This window comes from Ochotona curzoniae, unplaced genomic scaffold (genome assembly GCF_017591425.1).
Source record: "Ochotona curzoniae isolate NIBS_2020 unplaced genomic scaffold, NIBS_Ocur_1.0 contig_2754, whole genome shotgun sequence".
NCBI lineage: Eukaryota > Metazoa > Chordata > Mammalia > Lagomorpha > Ochotonidae > Ochotona > Ochotona curzoniae.
The window spans coordinates 14,829,426-14,846,614 of record NW_024465582.1 but is presented as its reverse complement, the minus strand read 5'-3'; the positions used below and the strand labels follow the sequence as shown (position 1 = coordinate 14,846,614).

General features: G+C 40.9%; 1 protein-coding gene across 1 annotated transcript in view; it reads left to right on the top strand.

The window, feature by feature from the left end:
• Window positions 1-17,189, top strand: part of ADAMTS12 (ADAM metallopeptidase with thrombospondin type 1 motif 12) — a 204,143-nt gene that overhangs the window by 141,027 nt on the left and 45,927 nt on the right. Inside the window, exons 10-14 of the mRNA XM_040977656.1 lie at window positions 381-473; window positions 1,775-1,920; window positions 4,028-4,197; window positions 11,706-11,839; window positions 16,145-16,265. Coding sequence (XP_040833590.1) covers window positions 381-473; window positions 1,775-1,920; window positions 4,028-4,197; window positions 11,706-11,839; window positions 16,145-16,265 — 664 coding nt within the window. The remainder of the gene's footprint in view (window positions 1-380; window positions 474-1,774; window positions 1,921-4,027; window positions 4,198-11,705; window positions 11,840-16,144; window positions 16,266-17,189) is intronic.

The window sequence follows — 17,189 nt, the reverse complement described above, 5'->3', positions numbered from 1 at the left end:
CATCTCCTTTGGTGAATGAGATCAAGTTATAACCAGCCAGTTATTTGTAACCAGATTGCCTTCCAACCACAGTCTAGTTGTACATTTGACGGATAATGTCACCAGTGACCCTACCCAAGGACAATGAGTGTTGGACACTACACCACAAATACAGAAATACATTTCAGTTCTTAGGAAATGAGTTTTTATCTCTTATTTTGATATTGCCTCCTATAGTTGACAAGTGACTATTTATGAATATTGACATAGTCCAAATGAAGTCTGATTATTTCCCATCACTCTTACTAACAACCGTGTATGTGTATTTTAATATAACCATAGAGATGCTTTCATGCAGAGTTTCAAAATGCGAAGGAGTACAATCTTACCCTGTTTTCCAGAATGTTTGCCAGACGCTATGGTGCTCAGTAAAGGGTTTTTGTCGCTCTAAGCTGGATGCTGCTGCAGATGGAACACAATGTGGTGAGAAGAAGGTGACGTATTGGGATGGAGAAAGAAGTGAGGAGGGCAGTGGGCTGTGAGATCCTGAGCTCCTTCTGGGTGTAGAGTAGTGACTGGAAGTCTTGATGAGATGAGTCCTTGACAAGGAGTCCACTTCCACTCTTCCTTGGGGGAAAGGGCTTCACTCCAATGCCACAAACACTTGCCAATGCTTGCTCCACCTTTTCCTAATGAACACCTGTGGGGCTGCTGATCCACAGTGTCTGTTGAGGTCATTATCAACCTGCTCTTTGACTTTTTTTCATCCACTGAAGATGGGAAAGGACAAGTTGGAGTCATTTTCTTTTCCAAAATGCCAAAGTTAGGCCAGTTAGTCTCCTTTCTCATGATTAGACTGACAGGTCTGTATTCCTTTTTTCTTTATCCTTTTTAAAAATTATACAGTTTTCCTGTATTTTCCTGTGTACAATTTTAACAGTTCAATGATACTTCTCACTTTACCCTCCCTTACTCTGACCCCCTCTTCCTGTTTTATTTTCACTTCTGTTTTTACAATAACATACCTTCAATTTACTTTGTAATCACAAGCTTACCCCTCTGCTAAACAAAGAATTCAAAAAATAGTAAGTGGAAAAACAATTATTACTCACATGTATTCACAAATGCTTTAAATAATAACCAAACCTCAAAATGCCAATTTCATTCATATATATTACATGTTTTTATACTCTCTATATTAATTATCACAAATTAAAAAAACATAATTTTGTCTTTTTGGGACTGGCTGACTTCACTAAGCAGTGGCATCCATTTTGTTCTGAATGACAGATTCCATTCTTTTTTAATGATTGAGTAGTGGATATATTCCACAGTATCTTTATCCGATCATAAATTAGTGGGCATCTGGGTTGCTTCAATAGCTTACCTATTGTGAGTTGAGCTGTTATCAACATGGAGGTACTGATAATTCTGATGAATCTTTCAACTGTTGATATAATTTTCTTTGGGTAAATTACCAGATATGAAATAACTGGGTCACATAGTAGATTTCTGATGTATTGAGCTTAGTAGAGATGAATGATACCCAGTACTCAGATATATATATGATGGACTACTTGGGAACATGGAGTAAATGCTACTTAACTGTGTTATGGGTCTGAAATTAAAAGTATATTTGGAAACAGAAATGCCCTTCTTTGTTTTACATCCAAATGTGTGACCACAGAAAGCCTGCTTTCTTGGGGAGGACTGGTTTTTGACTTGAGGGTTTCATGGCTCAGCTTCTCATGGAGTCTTGCCTGAGACATGCAGCCCTTTCTTCTTCTCTTCACAGTGGTGTATGGCTGGCAAGTGTATCACTGTGGGGAAGAAGCCGGAGAGCATCCCTGGGGGCTGGGGTCGCTGGTCCTCCTGGTCCCACTGTTCCCGGACCTGTGGTGCTGGAGTACAGAGCTCCGAGAGGCTCTGCAACAATCCTGAGTAAATACCCCAAAGGGTCATTTCTCTCCTCTCACATTGTCTGTAAAGCTAGTCCTGGGGAGGCTAAACTCGGTGACGTCAAACCTCTTGTGAGAAATGAAATGGATTCCCAAAGACAAAATGGAACCAAAAGATGCACAGAAAGTGGAGGGAAGTACTTCTGTTTTGGTTTGGTTGGACTTGCAATTTGGCAAAGTAAGCTGACTCTACCACCAGGAAATAAGCAAAATCTTTAAAAACATGCGAGTGCAATTTGTGCTACATCTCTAGGGGATGATAGCTCTTCTGGATAGCACCACTTTATCAAAAAGAGGTTAATTAGGCCAATTTTACTGGCAAGATTTTAGCTTGCATTCCATCATAATGAGTAAGAAAATTTTATATTTTCCTTCTCTTAATCAGAAACAGCTAGGTACATCTTCTGAAAGCAATTATTCTTAAAATTTTAGAAAAGGGATTTTTAAAACTTAAGATTCTTTAGTAGTAGTCTTGAAAATTTCCCTAAAGTAATTTCACAAGTGGCTTTCAATTTTTTAAAGTCACTTAATTTTTCATAAATTATATTTATATACTGGTATTGCAAAAGAATTAAGCTTAACTTTTCTTGGTTTCCAAATAAATCTCTCATTGTTAACCTTTCCTGGTTTATTAGTTTTCAACTATAAATTTATGCAAAATTTATGTATGCCACCATCTGGAAAATGCACTAAACTTTTGTTACATTAGCCTGCCTTGAAGAATAAGGGTCACTTTTTTTTTAAAGGCAAATGGTAAAAACAATTAAAATTCCCTCAGCTCAGATTTTGAATCTTATTTTCCCTTTTATGAATGAATATTAGTGTATATATGTATAATACATAAATGTGCATGAAATATAAATTATATTGTATAATAAAGTAACAGCTACAAGGAATTTAACACTGTATGTACTACCTAACATATTGTTCATAAATGGTAATTCATTATTATTATAACTTTATTATCTAATACATACCAGTGTGCAAGTGAGGAATTTTAACAAAATTATTTTATGATCTTACCCTTCAAAAAAAAGTTTTTGTTTAAATTCTGGTGTTCTCTGACTTCAACTATTCAACATCAGAAATTTCTAGAGAAGTTTTTGGTTTAAAGTTTGTATCCAGTTGATCAGAAATAGGATTTCCAATTTGGAGATCAGGAAATACAGGCTCTAGGGCTGTGTGTTCTATAACCTGTGGCCAGGAGGATCAGGAACTCGCATATATCAGCAAGGAGTTATCCCATTTTAGGAATGGAAGGGTAATTTTTTAACTTGGCTTTTGGGATGAGAAGGTGCTTATTCCTATATTAAGGGGCATAATTTGTCAGGATCTCCTGAAGTGGATGAATAGCTCTGCCCCCACAGCTGGTTTGCCTGTGTACTGAGAACAATGCTGACATAGTCTGAGGCTGGGGTCTGAGAGTCTGGTCACTGATTCCTGTCAGTGTATGAACCAGTTACCTCCAATTATCTTAATAACATCCTAGTTTGCTTTCAGTCATAATAAATATACAATATATTGAAACATTTTTCTTCCCTTGAAAAAGCGTTCTGGCCTTGGAGCCACATTCTTTTCGTTGGTCGGCTGTCTAGTGAAAATCCAGCAGGGATTGGCTCCTCTGAGGCTCCTGGTGATAATTATTGGGTGAAATGAATGGGAGAGATGTCCAGTCACAAAATGTCCCTCCATCAATGTGAATTAAAAGCCAGGTTAATTTCAAAGGAGCCTACCATGTAAACTGTACTATCCAAGGAGGGAAAAGGCTGAATAGTGCAGGTTCTGATCCGTTTTAATTTCGAAAATAGGAATAAGAGAAGAGAAGTAGATTGTGGCAGGAAAACCTACCCCTTCTTTTTTGCCTTGAGGTTGTATATGTGAAAAACAATTTTTAAAAATTCTTTCAAAATAGGCAACTTTGTGTGCAGGACTGAAGTAGTGGTAGGCAACAAAAGTGTGTAAATTGGAAAGGTTTATCTGGAAGGTAAATTTTGAAGGCAGAGAGAGACATAATTAGGCAAGGAATAGGCACGGCCAGATACTAGGGAATCTGAAAAGGAAAATGTTGCTATTCTTTGTTTAATTCATAGGCCCAAGTTTGGAGGGAAGTACTGTACTGGAGAAAGAAAACGCTACCGCTTGTGTAATGTTCATCCCTGTGCCCAGGAAGGACCAACATTCCGGCAGATGCAATGCAGTGAGTTTGACACTGTGCCCTACAAGAATGAGCTCTATCACTGGTACCCAGTTTTTAACTCAGGTAAGGAGCCGGAACTGTGTATTTCAGATCTAAGAGTGTACGTAATGCCACATTTTCTTGATGCCTGCAGAGTTTAACCAAGGCAATTGCATCATCGAGAATTTTATATTTTAGAAGACAGGCAGAAACACTGCCCTGCTTGTGTGGATCAGTAAATATTGAGGGCTAAATATGTCCAGTTTTTACCCTATTGGATCAATGAGGGAACTGCAACAAGTTTGTGGAAAATGAAATTAAAAGATACTTATTTTTGTGTAAAGTTTTGGCATTATATATAAGGAGTCTTATACAAAGTTATAGCCGTGCAGATTAGTAAAAACTGTACATGGATTTTGACCTTATAGCAGAATAAGCCTTCTCATCCCATTTTATGTGAGCCTTTTGTAGTACCTTTGTTTAAAAAAGGAACTGTATTAAACACGATGAATGACTCACTTCAGAACACCTAAGATGCCTCAAAGTGGCAAGTGGGACGTGCAGGAAGTCAGCTACTAACTGCTGATGGGCTCATGGAACCAACAGTGCTTTTGGCAGAATGTTGGAACAGAAGGGCATAGTAGGATTGGAGCAATCTCAAAGAAGCCATCCAAGGAAGATGGGGATTCTTAAGCTGAGTAGTGTTTTCATTGATGGTGCTCAAAGGCATTCCAAGTGGGAGGAGAACGGCCCGAAGAAAGACAAGGTAACAGAAATGCTTTCCTCAGAAGTGAACAGGAGCCAGTACTACACCAGAAACCAACATTTCATATGGACAGAATCTTATGGAAAGGGTAAAACTTAAAAATCAGGTGTTTGGTATATGCACATCTGAGTCATACTGAGCCAAGTTTGAGTCAGAGCTAGTTACACATACACCGCTGAAGATGAGGAACCATTGATAGCTAGTTAGAGTGAAATAAACCATCTTATCTGTTTATCCATTGTTTTTTATTTCAGTGTAGGATTCACTAATAAGTTAGTAAAAAAAAAAAGTCTATCAACAGTTTTTCATGGTTATTTAGTTGAAACTCCAGTGTGATTAGCAACAAGAATTATACAAGGACCACATATATGCGCTGTTAGAACAAATACCAGCAACAAGTTTTCAAAGACAGATGACACTACTTTGCTCACATTTTCTCTCCAATATATCCAGATGACTATCAGTTATCAAGAACAATGACTGTTTCTTATCTCCAGTTCTTTAGTTTTGTTTGTGCAAGGTAGCTTTCTGAGCCAGGCATTTGAATAAAGGAAAACTTGTAATTTCCAGTGGACTCCAAGGATGACTAATGATGAAAGGCTCATGGAGTCAGTACTGTGTGTATCAATGCTCTTTGTAGATTCTCTGTTCGGTTGGAAGTACCCAAGTCAGTCAAACTTTATACCCCAAATGAGCAACCTTCTAGAACTGAGAGAGCATTGCTATCCCAGTTTGGGGCTCCCCTATCCAATGTTAGTTTGGTTTTATGTGTGCCTAGTTCTGATGGCCCAAATAGCTTGTCTCAGAATAAAAATATTTTGTCTTGGTTCTCATTTATTTGTAGTTATTGTATACTTAGTTTCTGTCTAACACAGCTACAAGTGCTGAAGAAATAAAAGATCTAAGAATAGGCATGGCTTCCTATCACTTTAGAGAGTTTTGCTTGCATTTGTGACTAGCCACTAATCTCACTGTCTATAAGCATCCATCCGTTATCTCAGTTTTTTACAAATACCTGTGCTGTCAATTGGACATAGTGCCTTACGTGACAGCCTGAGCAGCTACCACACTGACCAACACACTTATTTTCCTCTTCATCCAACTATACCCCACAAGCTTCACTGTGTTTAATTAGCAAGCGATCTGTGGCAGTGATTAGTAGGCTGTTCACATCAACAGTGATATATAGAGAACTTACTCTCTGCAAGGCAGTAAGCACTTTACAGCATCCCCCAAATCATCAGAGGATACCATAAACACACAGCACAGAGTATCTCCTCAGTGGATGGTGACGCTTACTTATTAGGTGACCATTGGTAGATTTGCTAAGTGGCCAATGGCAGAGAAATCTTAGATTCCAGCATAGAAATCCTACTAAATTGTGGGACTAAACTGTCCCATGAACTACTACTAGGGATCCCAAGCATGCTTAATACTAATTTCAGTTTCAAGAAAAAGTAATTATTTTAGAAGATATGATAAAGAATACCATTGGGACAGGCTTTTTGCATAGTGATGAATATGCCCATTGTATCACCCATATCAGTTTGCCTGGGTTTAAGAACTGACTCTACCCCAAATTTCACCTTCTTACTAATGCACACCCTGGGAGGCAGCAGGCGATGTTTGCAACAGCTGGGCCCTTCCTGTCTCTAGGAGAGACCTGGATTAAGTGTCTGGCTCCCTTCAGCTGAAGCTTTAGCCTAGACCACCAATGGCCATTTGGTAAGTGAACCAGTCGTTAGAAATTCTGTCTCTTTTTCTCTGCTTCTGTTCTCTGCCTATAAAATAAACAAAGAGATTTAAAAGAACAATGCTTAGACTATAATATATATCAGGTTGTAAAATATTAAAGAGCACCAAGGCATTAATGTACAAACTAAGTTGGCTTTCTATGGACTTTAACAATCTGTTGTAAACTTAAGTGAATTGGAAATAACCTGAGATTGCAGATTGAGTTGGTCTAAACTGCTCTTGTTTGCAAACAACTGTCTATAAGACACAGAATCTTTTAATGTCTCACCCCCCAAAAAAGGCTGCAATTGATAGAAGTCTATGCCTGCCCTTTTGTGGATGTCCTTTCAAGATGTTTGGTTTATTTTAATAGTCTCTATTGATCTCAGACCAATTTTTCATTGTAACTACCTAAGCTCACAGAATTCATTGCTTGGAAAATCCTGATTTTCTTCTGCTTTATTTGCCTTTATTTGAAGAATGAATGACTTTCTGCTTAAAAGATTTAAAAACTACTCATATAGATCAGTTTACACACCCAACCAAAACCAAATAAAATCACATCCAATTCCATGTGATCATATCCATGTCAATGTAGGCACCAACATAGTAGTCCGCCTTGCTCCAACCTCGCTCCCTGAGCTGGTCTCAGTATCAAGCATCTGACTTGCCCTTGATTCCCCCAACCCCAATCCCCGTCATCGTTTAGAAATGAACTGAGCCTCAGAAAGGACAGTCATTGTTGTTGCAGGACCATCAATAATGGAGCTAGAATTTTAGCATTGCTCTGTTTGATTAAGATGCTGATGCATTTTAAAAACTTATGCACACTCTAGGGACTTCCTCAGCTCATGAAGATACAAGTGTGTGCATTTCCTACATCTTCTAGTGAGGAAATGAGGCAATGGCCAGGTCTCATTTTGATGCCATCATTTTCTTGGACTTGTATTCCATTTCAGATTTTTCTAAAAAGATTTATTTTTATTGGACAGTCAAATATATATAGAGGAGGAGAGACAGAGCTTTCATCCACTGATTCACTTCCCAAGTGGCCACAATGACTGGAGCTGAGCCAATCTGAAGCCAGGAGCCAGGAGCTTCTTCCAGGTCTCCCATTCGGGTGCAATGTCCTAAAGCTTTGGGCTGTCCTTGACTTCTTTCCCAGGCCACAAGCAGGGAGCTGGATGGGAAGCAGGGCTGCTGGGATTAGGACTTTAGCTGCTAGACTTTCGCACTGGGCCTCATTTCAGATTTGTTGTTGTTGTTGTTGTTTAAATATCCGATTCTCCATTCAGGCTATCTCAACTTCCCCAGCCCCCACCATTGCTTCTAAATATTTCAGTTATTTCATACCCTTGGAGTTTTCCAACCTGCAACAAATGTTGTAATCAGGCGTCTGAAACAAAAAACTCATGTCAATGTGCTGGGATAGGATCCTTCCAGAACCTCATCAAGGAACTGCTGTAGATCAAGTTCACCAGGAAGCAGGCTTTGATATGGAGACTGGTGTACAGGGGGTGCGCTATAGCTGGAAAGGAAGGGAAAGAGAAATGGGTAGGGGAGACGCTGGGCACAATGCAGTCTCAGCTATGTTGTCATCTGACTCCACTGGAATCACCAAAGTGGAATGGACCTTAAAAGTTACAACAGAGGTAAAGAAAGGACCAGGGCTGTCCCAATCATTGGATGTGGCTTTCCCCAGGAAATGCAAGCAGGCTGTCTTCAGTCATGGGCAATGGCTGAGAGCGAATGGAATAACTCTCAACACCAGCAAGGACATGACCCATTTATCATAACATTTGGGGTTAGAAGAGGAAAATTGGGGTCTTTGAGGAAAATTGAATTTAGGTATGTTTCCCATGAAAAACAATGTTTCCTAAGCTTTCAAACATTGATGACAAATTACATTATATTTCTTAAGTAATTCATTACAATTCTTAGTTCCACAGTTCTTAAACATTGTCAGTAAAGACTAAACTAAAACTGTACATTAAAGAGAAAATATATTACTACATTTAGCCGAATCTAAAATATGAAAGATGTGGGTATAGTTCATTTAAAAAATTAATTCTAATTGTTTTCATCACTTTTGTGGTATTGTAGAATATACACATTTTCATGCTTTTCTTTATTCTTACTATTTTAAACAGTACAGGTTTATGATAATGTTAGCATATTGGAAAGCGGAAGAATGCCATTTTAAATCAGCCCAAGTTACATGTAATTACTTGACTTACTTTGGTTAGGAGTTTTGGTGTTTGCTTTTCTTCTCCAGCTGATATGAGCCCAATCATTAAACGGAGCTTCTTCTTTTGTCAAACATTTCTTGTTACAACAATCAAAACTTTTCTTTTTTTTTTTTTTAATTTTAAAAGATATTTATTTTTTTTCCCATTGTTAATTTTTTTTTATTGTTGCTTACATTATATTATGTGGTACAGTTTTATAGGCGCTGGGGATCCCCCCCACCCCTCCCATACCCCTCCCCCCATGGTGGATTCCTCCACCTTGTTGCATAACCATAGTTCAAACAATCAAAACTTTTCAAGCTGTGCCTTTGCTTGAGCTTTAGTGTGTCTTCACATCTGTCAAGAAGCAGCAGGCATGAGAGTTACAGAGCCCTCTGCCAATGCACCTGCTCCATTTTCCCATTAGACCTGCCTCTCCCTTATGGAGCACAGAACAGAGATTCAACTGCAAATGTCAAGGAACCCAAGCAGGTGCTTAGCGGCGGCCGACTAAGCCCCTGGGACTTCTGCATCCCATACTGGAGTTATGGTTTGAATCCCAGTTACTCCACTTCCAACACAGCTGCTGTAGAGCATTCCTCCATACGTGGAATCCTGGGCGACTAAATGTTACTAACGCCCAAAGAGCCATTCCCATACATGAATTTTAGAAAGAATGGATTTTTCTTAAATGGTGAATTTACATTATAGTCACGCACAAACCGTGAAATGCATCTGCACTATTCCTTGATTTATATACTTACAGCCTTTTGATCAAGGTTGATCTTGTGCTTCTAATGATCACTTCTTAGGACCACTCACCAAAAATGACAAGCCACCTTTCAGCTAGGATAACAGTGTGACCTAGGATTCAGCAAGTACTTTCAGTTACCTAAGCTTCCTCAGAGGGGATTAATTAGATAGCATGAAGGTGATAGTTCACCAATTAATTAGTTTTAGAGCTCTCACTTGGCATTACTAGAAATGGATTCAAAAGCTTCAAGGATAGGAGGGAAAAAAGGAATCATGCAACCCAGATAAATGGATGTCAGGAAAGGAGAACAAAAGGGAGATATTGAAAATACTCCTCGCTCAAGAGATGATGTAATCTAGAAACTGACATCTGGAATAAAATATTCAATGCTACCCATGCTGACCACTGAGATGTAAGATGACCCATGGCTTCTGTCCTTCTGCAGAGCCCTTCCACAAGCTGACCTAGTGACACACTCAGAGACCTACAGGAACACCCAGAAAGACCAAAGCTGGAGAAGGCAGTATTGACTGTGGACAGAAAGACCATCTAGAGGATAATATTTCTTAGAGCATAACAGCAGGCATTGCAATGAAGAATATGCATGCTCTAGAAAACATGAGTGGATTTAAGGGTTGGCAGGGTCATGGGTGCAGAGCTGTGACATGATGGGTTGAACTGCCCCCTGCATTGCTGGCATTCCAAATGGTGCCCATTCAAGTCCTGACTGTCCATTTCTGATCCAGCTCCATGCTAACGTGCCTGTGAAAACACTGGAAGACAGTCCACGTGCTTGGGCCCCTGTGCCCAATTGGGAGAACTCAAAGAAGCTTCAGGCTTCCAGCTTTGGTTGCAACATTCTCAGCCATTGTGACCTTGGCTGTTTGCTGCCTCGTCACCATAAGAGTGGATCCATTTACAAGGTCCACATTTAAGGATGCAGGCACCTGAAGATGAAAATATTACTGAAAAGGAGAAATGGAGACAGCATTGTGGTACAGTGGGATACTGCCACACCAGTATCCCAGTTGGGTGCTAGTTTGTGTTCCAATTGCTCTGCTTAAAAAAACAGTCTATTTATGTTATTGGAAAGGCAGATTTAGAGAGAAAAGGAGAGACAGAGAGAAAGATCTTCTATCAGCCTGTTCACTTCCCAAATAGCTGCAATGGCCAGAGCTGAGCCAATCTAAATTCAGAACTGTCTTCCAGGTCTCTCACGTGGGTGCAGAGCCCCAAGGCTTTGGACCATCTTCTACTGCTTTTCCAGGCCATAAGTAGGGAGCTGGACAGGAGGTGGAGTAGTTGGACACATATCAGGGCCCGTATGAGATCCTAGCACTTGCAAGGTAAGGATTAAGTCTCTGGGCCATCATGCCAGGCCCAATTGCTCTACTTTGGATTCAGCTCCCTGCTAGTGTACCTGGGAAAGCAGCAGCAGATTTCTTGATGGCTTGGACCTCTGCACTCCCGTGAAGCTTCTGGTTCTTAGCTGTTGCAGTCACTTGGAGAATGCAACAAGTTGAAGCTCTCGTCTCTGTCATTCTCACTCTGCCTTTTGGATTTAGAAGGCAGATAACTTTGCAAAAAATATTTCTGGTACTTAACATGTAGACATTTTATTTTCTTACCATCATTCCCTAAATAACTATTTGTATATCATTTCCATCGTTTTAGATATTAAGTGATCTAGTAGCAATTTAAAGTATACCAGAGGGTTTGCCATGATTTTACGTGAGCAGTGTGTCTCTCTGTGGTTGCAGTATCTGACGATTTGGACCTCCAAGAGAACGAGGGTCCTAGAGCCCCATGAAGAGAACAAATGGACAAGCATGAGTTTTCTAGCTGACTCCCACACTCTCAGGGCTTTCTCAATAAACATAGTTCAATGTTGCATTAAAAGATGTATTCATTTATCACCCAAGACATAGCTTTGGAATGTCAGGTTACAAATGTAATTCATTTTTAAGGCATTTTGATTGAAATATGAAACAGGCCTGCATTTCAGCAGGTGAAATATGGGGGTTACTGGATTAAGTGACATTAAAGGGTTCTGAGTGCAAGAGAATGCTGAGCTATAAAGCTTACAGCTTTGTCTGTTTTCTCACTTCAGAACATCCTTGTGAGCTGTACTGCCGACCCATAGATGGCCAATTTTCAGAGAAGATGCTGGACGCAGTCATTGATGGTACTCCCTGTTTTGAAGGTGGCAATAGCAGAAATGTCTGTATTAATGGCATATGTAAGGTATTGGGTATGTTTCTTTAATCTATAACTATAAAATTGTGATTTTTAAAATTAATTCAGGAATCAGATCTGTGCTTGTGTTTTCCTGGCAGTTAGCAGCCTGGTTTTTATTTATGATTTCTGAGACATATCTCTTATTTCAATTCTTATTGTACAAGCATCACAATAGAAAGACACGCCTTCAGACAAAAATGTGTGCAATATTTGTCTAACACATCCTCTTTGTCGATATGAAAATGTTTCTTTCTATTCATGTCTTCAACTGTCTATTTTGAAATTAAGATATTTTTCCTCAGTTTGTTAGATTTGCAGACTGACTTTGTTTTAGAAGGGAACTCTGCGAGCAGCACCTGATTTTTTAAACTAGTATGGAATTCTGCTAAGCTTGCTTACCAGAGATGGAGGTTTAAACTTGACTTTTCAGACTGTCTTCTATTCTCCATCACATTCATGATACAAAATGAGCTTTTAAAGCTTTGAATAAGTGAGCCACCTTATCCCTCTCTTGCCACTCTGGAACCTTACTCTGCCACCTGACTATCTCAGTCTATCCAGTAACTAGCCATGTGTCTCCCCCTTGCTCTGGGTAATCAGTTCTCGGACTTGAACTCCACGTTGTCTCTTGTCTCCCAGTCAGCTCTGCCTTGTCTTAATCTGCATTCTGTATAGCCCAGATGCACTGGCCTATAACATTTGCTGCTCCTTGCTCTTCACCTCTTAGGCTTGTACCAGCCTCTTAGCAATCCTGTTCTGGATCAACCCACCCACAGCCATTTCCATCCTACTTTTAGCCTACTATGTACTTTCTTTAAAAAAGATTTACTGTTAATTTTTATCGGGAAGGCGGATATACAGAGAGGAGAGACAGAGAGGAAGATCTTCCATCTGATGATTCACTGCCCAAGCGGCCACAATGGCTGGAACTGAGCCAATCCAAAGCCAGGATCCCAGAGCCTCTTCCGGGTCTCCCACGTGGAAGTAAACCACTAAATCTTTCTAAACTTTTCTCTCACCTAAAATGGGAAACATAGCCATTCCTGAGCCCTTCCTGATCTGCAGCCTCCTCACTCTGATTCCTGCCTCCGTCTTTCCCTGGCTGTCTTCCCTGTGAAGGTCTCTGTCTCCAGATCTCTCCTCTTTATCAAGACAACTGGCATTGAATTGAGGGCAAACTCTAGTCCAATATCATATTATTTACATTTGATTATCTCTGTAAATGCCCTATTTCCAAAGAAGGCCATATTTACTACCACCTGTGATTAGGACTTCAACATATATTGGGGTGGTGGGAGGTAGGGACACACTTCAATCTGCAAGTATCTATGATGAGGAGAACTTACGCTGCTGTCCCATGTGTTGCATGGCAGTTACCAGTTGCCTTTGGTCAATCTCCACACTTAAAATTTCATTGCCTAGAAACAACTCTCATCCTGTGACTGGGCATTCATCTAGTCTGTTCTTGCTAAGGAGTTTAGGAAAAAATGACAATCCTAGTGGATTAGACCCCAGTCCCAAGTGGTATTTCATCAGTCACTCACTTGAGAATTTTCAAAGTAAAACAGTGCCATCTCCCAACTAAAAATAGAGAATTGCTGAAGAATACATAGTGTTTATTCACTTGTGACAGGCTAAATGCCTGCTGAAATATAGATGCAATTTCCTTGAGCATTGGCAAGCTGATGAAAAGCGAAAAGTTGTTTTTCCTTGAAAAATGGTGCCCCATGGAGCTTTTTGACACCCTTACTGTCACTCTGGGATGGAACCATGCTGTAGTCATTGTCTACAATCTGCAGCAGTGGCAGGACCAGCACTCATTCTGCTAAAGGTAAAATATCATGGCTTTAGCAAGTTGAACTGCTGCCTGGGACACCGGCATATCATATGGGCTCAAATTGGTGTCCTGGCTTCTCCATTTCCAATCCAGCTCCCTGCTTATGGCCTGGGAAAGCTGTAGAAGGTGGTCCAAGTCCTGGGAACCCTCAAGAAGTTCCTGAGTCCTAGTTCCTGGCTTCAGTCTGACCGAGTCCTGGCCATTGTGGCCATTTAGGGAGTGAGCCAGCAGATGGAAGAGTTCCTCTCTGTGTCTCCCTTCTTCTCTCTGTAACTGTAGCTTTCAAATCAATATGGCAAATATGTTTAAAAAAATTTTTTTTAAGAAGAGCACATTGTTGTGGACCCTGTTGGCCAGAGCAGGTTTTATGAAAAAGGAGGTAAAGTTCATGTTATTTCCCTTGAGGGCTCTGATGCTCGATGTGCCACCAGGAGGACGGGTTGGTGCCTTCGCAGACTTCCTGTTAATACACTTGATGTGATGTGGTTTTGATTGTGCTGTGTGTAGTCTCTGACAAGAGAAGCTAACTGTGGGAGGTCACTGTAAGAACACGGGTAGTTTGCATGGGGGCCATGGTTGGGGGTTTTCTTCCCCCAGCCCTTACCCCCCAGTTGTGTAGGATAAGATTGCTGGAGAGACTTGGCCACCCTTTCAGGAGAAAAGATTTGGGCTCCGGGGAATTTATTCTGGCTGCTTTCCTCTGGTTTTCAGTTTCCGTCTACTCCGGTTTTGATGGAGGTTAAAGAAAGCACTTTTAAAATGAATGTTGCAGAGTAAGTCGCTATGGCTCGTTCCAAGTCAGGGGTTCAGTGAAGGTGCCAGAGGAGATGTCCGATGAAGGTCAGCTTATTAGAGGACACTTGGACTTGGTTTGAGTGTATTTCTTGTGAAGGTTGGTATTTTACTCTTGATCACCAAAGGCTTGACATTTTCCTTTCAATTATAATTAGCAAAAATTAAGTTGGAGTTGAAAAAAAAAAACACTCTCTTTGTACTTAATTTTTTCCTACTGGATCAAGTAGCACAGTCTTTGGACCTAAAGGATGTTGGAGATGGTATACCTGATGAATGAAATTATTTTATGTGAGTATTACCTCTCTGTTTAGTTAGTAGAGGATATGTTTAAAATTTGAAATCATTCTTCCTTTCAATGGATCAGTAATAGCTTTGACATTTAGAAAGAGAATATCCTTTGATGGGAGAAAAAAACCTTACCTGGGCAAAATTATTCCTCCCACAAGGGAATGAAACTGTGACTGAAGAATATGGTACAGCTTCCCCTGTTGGCTGGAGAAGAAAGCCAGCTACAGACACGTCCAAGGGCAGTGCACACGTTCATGGCCCACTATATGAGCATCATGATTCCTTATTACCTGGTGCTCCAGGACACCCCCAGATTCATCGCTCCCCTTTCCTGGGGTGGTGGGAGGGGAAGGACTCAGAGCAAAAGCAACTAATTCAGGAGGACCGTTAGAACCTGAGAAGAGGGTAGGTCAAATCAGAGAAGCAAAATTAGTCTTGGTCCAGAGGAAGAATGGCCTGGTCTTTCTCCAAAGCTGAAGTAAAGGAGGTAAGGTGGCTGAGACACACTCAACAAAGCGCAGGGAAGCTGTGTTTACTGGAGGCTCTGAACCATCTGGGATGGACCTAAATTCCAGACATTGCATCTTCAGAAAGCGAAGCACCTCAACAATAAGTCAGGTTTCTGGTTCACCTACTCTCTTGAGCCAGGGAGCTAAAAGAAAAGCTTCAGTGAGGATTGTAAGGGGACTGAGCAAACAAGTGGCGGGGGAGTCATTGTGTCATCCCCAGGAAATGTCAGCAGAAACAAAGGGGCTGATACTTGCCCACCTGAAAGAAACTTGCTGCTCCACTAACTCTGATTCTAAAACATGTCCATAGTTAGCCTCTAGGGCCTGTACTACTTCTGATTCGTGGTCAGCTGAAGACCTCACTCAATGTCTGCCTCTCTCCTCTGAGTACATTGATTTTCCACATCTGCAGGTTCTTTATCCACAGATCCTATCAGCTTTACAGGGAATACTTTAAAAAGTACATTGGGACTGGGTATGCACAGATTGTTGTCTTATCATTATGCCCTAAACAACACAGTATAACAACTGTTTATATAGCATTTGCATTTGAAGTATTAAAAGTAATCTAGAGGTGATATAAAGCTTTTGGAAGGATTGCATAGGTGATGTGCAAACACTGCACCATTTCTATACAAGGGTCTAGAGCATCTGTGGATTTGGGGTGAAATCAGTCCCCTGCAGACACTGAAGGATAATGAGATTTCCTTTCTCAACGGTGAGTGCTGTGGTTATTCTTCTAGCTTTCACCAGGTCGAGGAAACAGACAATTACCCACCGGCCCAGTCTCAAAGAAGCCAAGGGGGAAGGGGACATCGTATGTGAAGGCCAGCACAGCGTCCCCTGTCCATGCCACTCATCCTCAGCCTCTTTGTCCTGCAGATGGTTGGCTGTGACTATGAGATCGATTCTGATGCCACGGAGGATCGCTGTGGTGTGTGCCTTGGAAATGGCTCTGCGTGCCAGACTGTGAGGAAGACGTTTAAGCAGAAAGAAGGATCTGGTAACCGACAGCTCGTTAGACTCAGGGGCTGACCATGATGGGCAGATAAAGGGGTAATAGATTCCTAGGTTTCTGAAAGTCACTTTGGACCTTACAGAATTCCAGATAGGATATAGCCCTCACTACAAAGGGAGAAGGCTCACTGGGGACTTTGAGAAAGGGATTGATTGCTTGAAATGACCCTGATCTCGTAGGCAGCACGTTTGTCCCCAGGGCTCCATGACTTAGTGTGAGTACTGACAGTTACTTCCAGCACAAATGTGTCTTTTAATCCCCTTCATTGCACAGATGTGATTCAAGGACGTGAGTGAATTCCCATGCCAGTCTGCTGGTGCAGACACACCTGCAGCATTCCTACTCCTGCACCCGAGGGCTTCTCTCACAGTGCCACCCCCACAGCCCAGCTTCCTCAGGTTTGGGAAAATGACAGTCTTAGTAAGCATGAATGACACGAGTGCTGACATGCAGCATACACCGAAGGGAATTTCTTTTCCCACCAGTGGGCCTCCCTGTGACGACCATTAAGCAAGGATCAGACTGGTTCAGGCTGATCATCAGCTTTAAACAAACGTCCACAAATGCTCTTGTAAAAGATTGAATTAGAACAGATTTTTAAATTCGTTTTCCAGGTATTTGTAGAGAGAAAAAGGGAAAAACATTCTAATGAACAGAATTGTCCAACTATTTAAAGGCTGTGCTCAGAACCGAGATTCTCACCATGGAGTATATACTAAAGAGCCAGGTACCAGTCAATCCGAGATCATGTCAGGATGTATTCAATGAATAAATACTGAGTTTAAGTGACTTCTAAGAGCCCTTGCCAATGGGGAAAAGAACTAGCATGTAACCAACATGCAACAATCATTACAAAGACTAGTGCAATAGTTAACAGGAGGTGAGCCTAAATCTTAGCAGGAAGCTGGC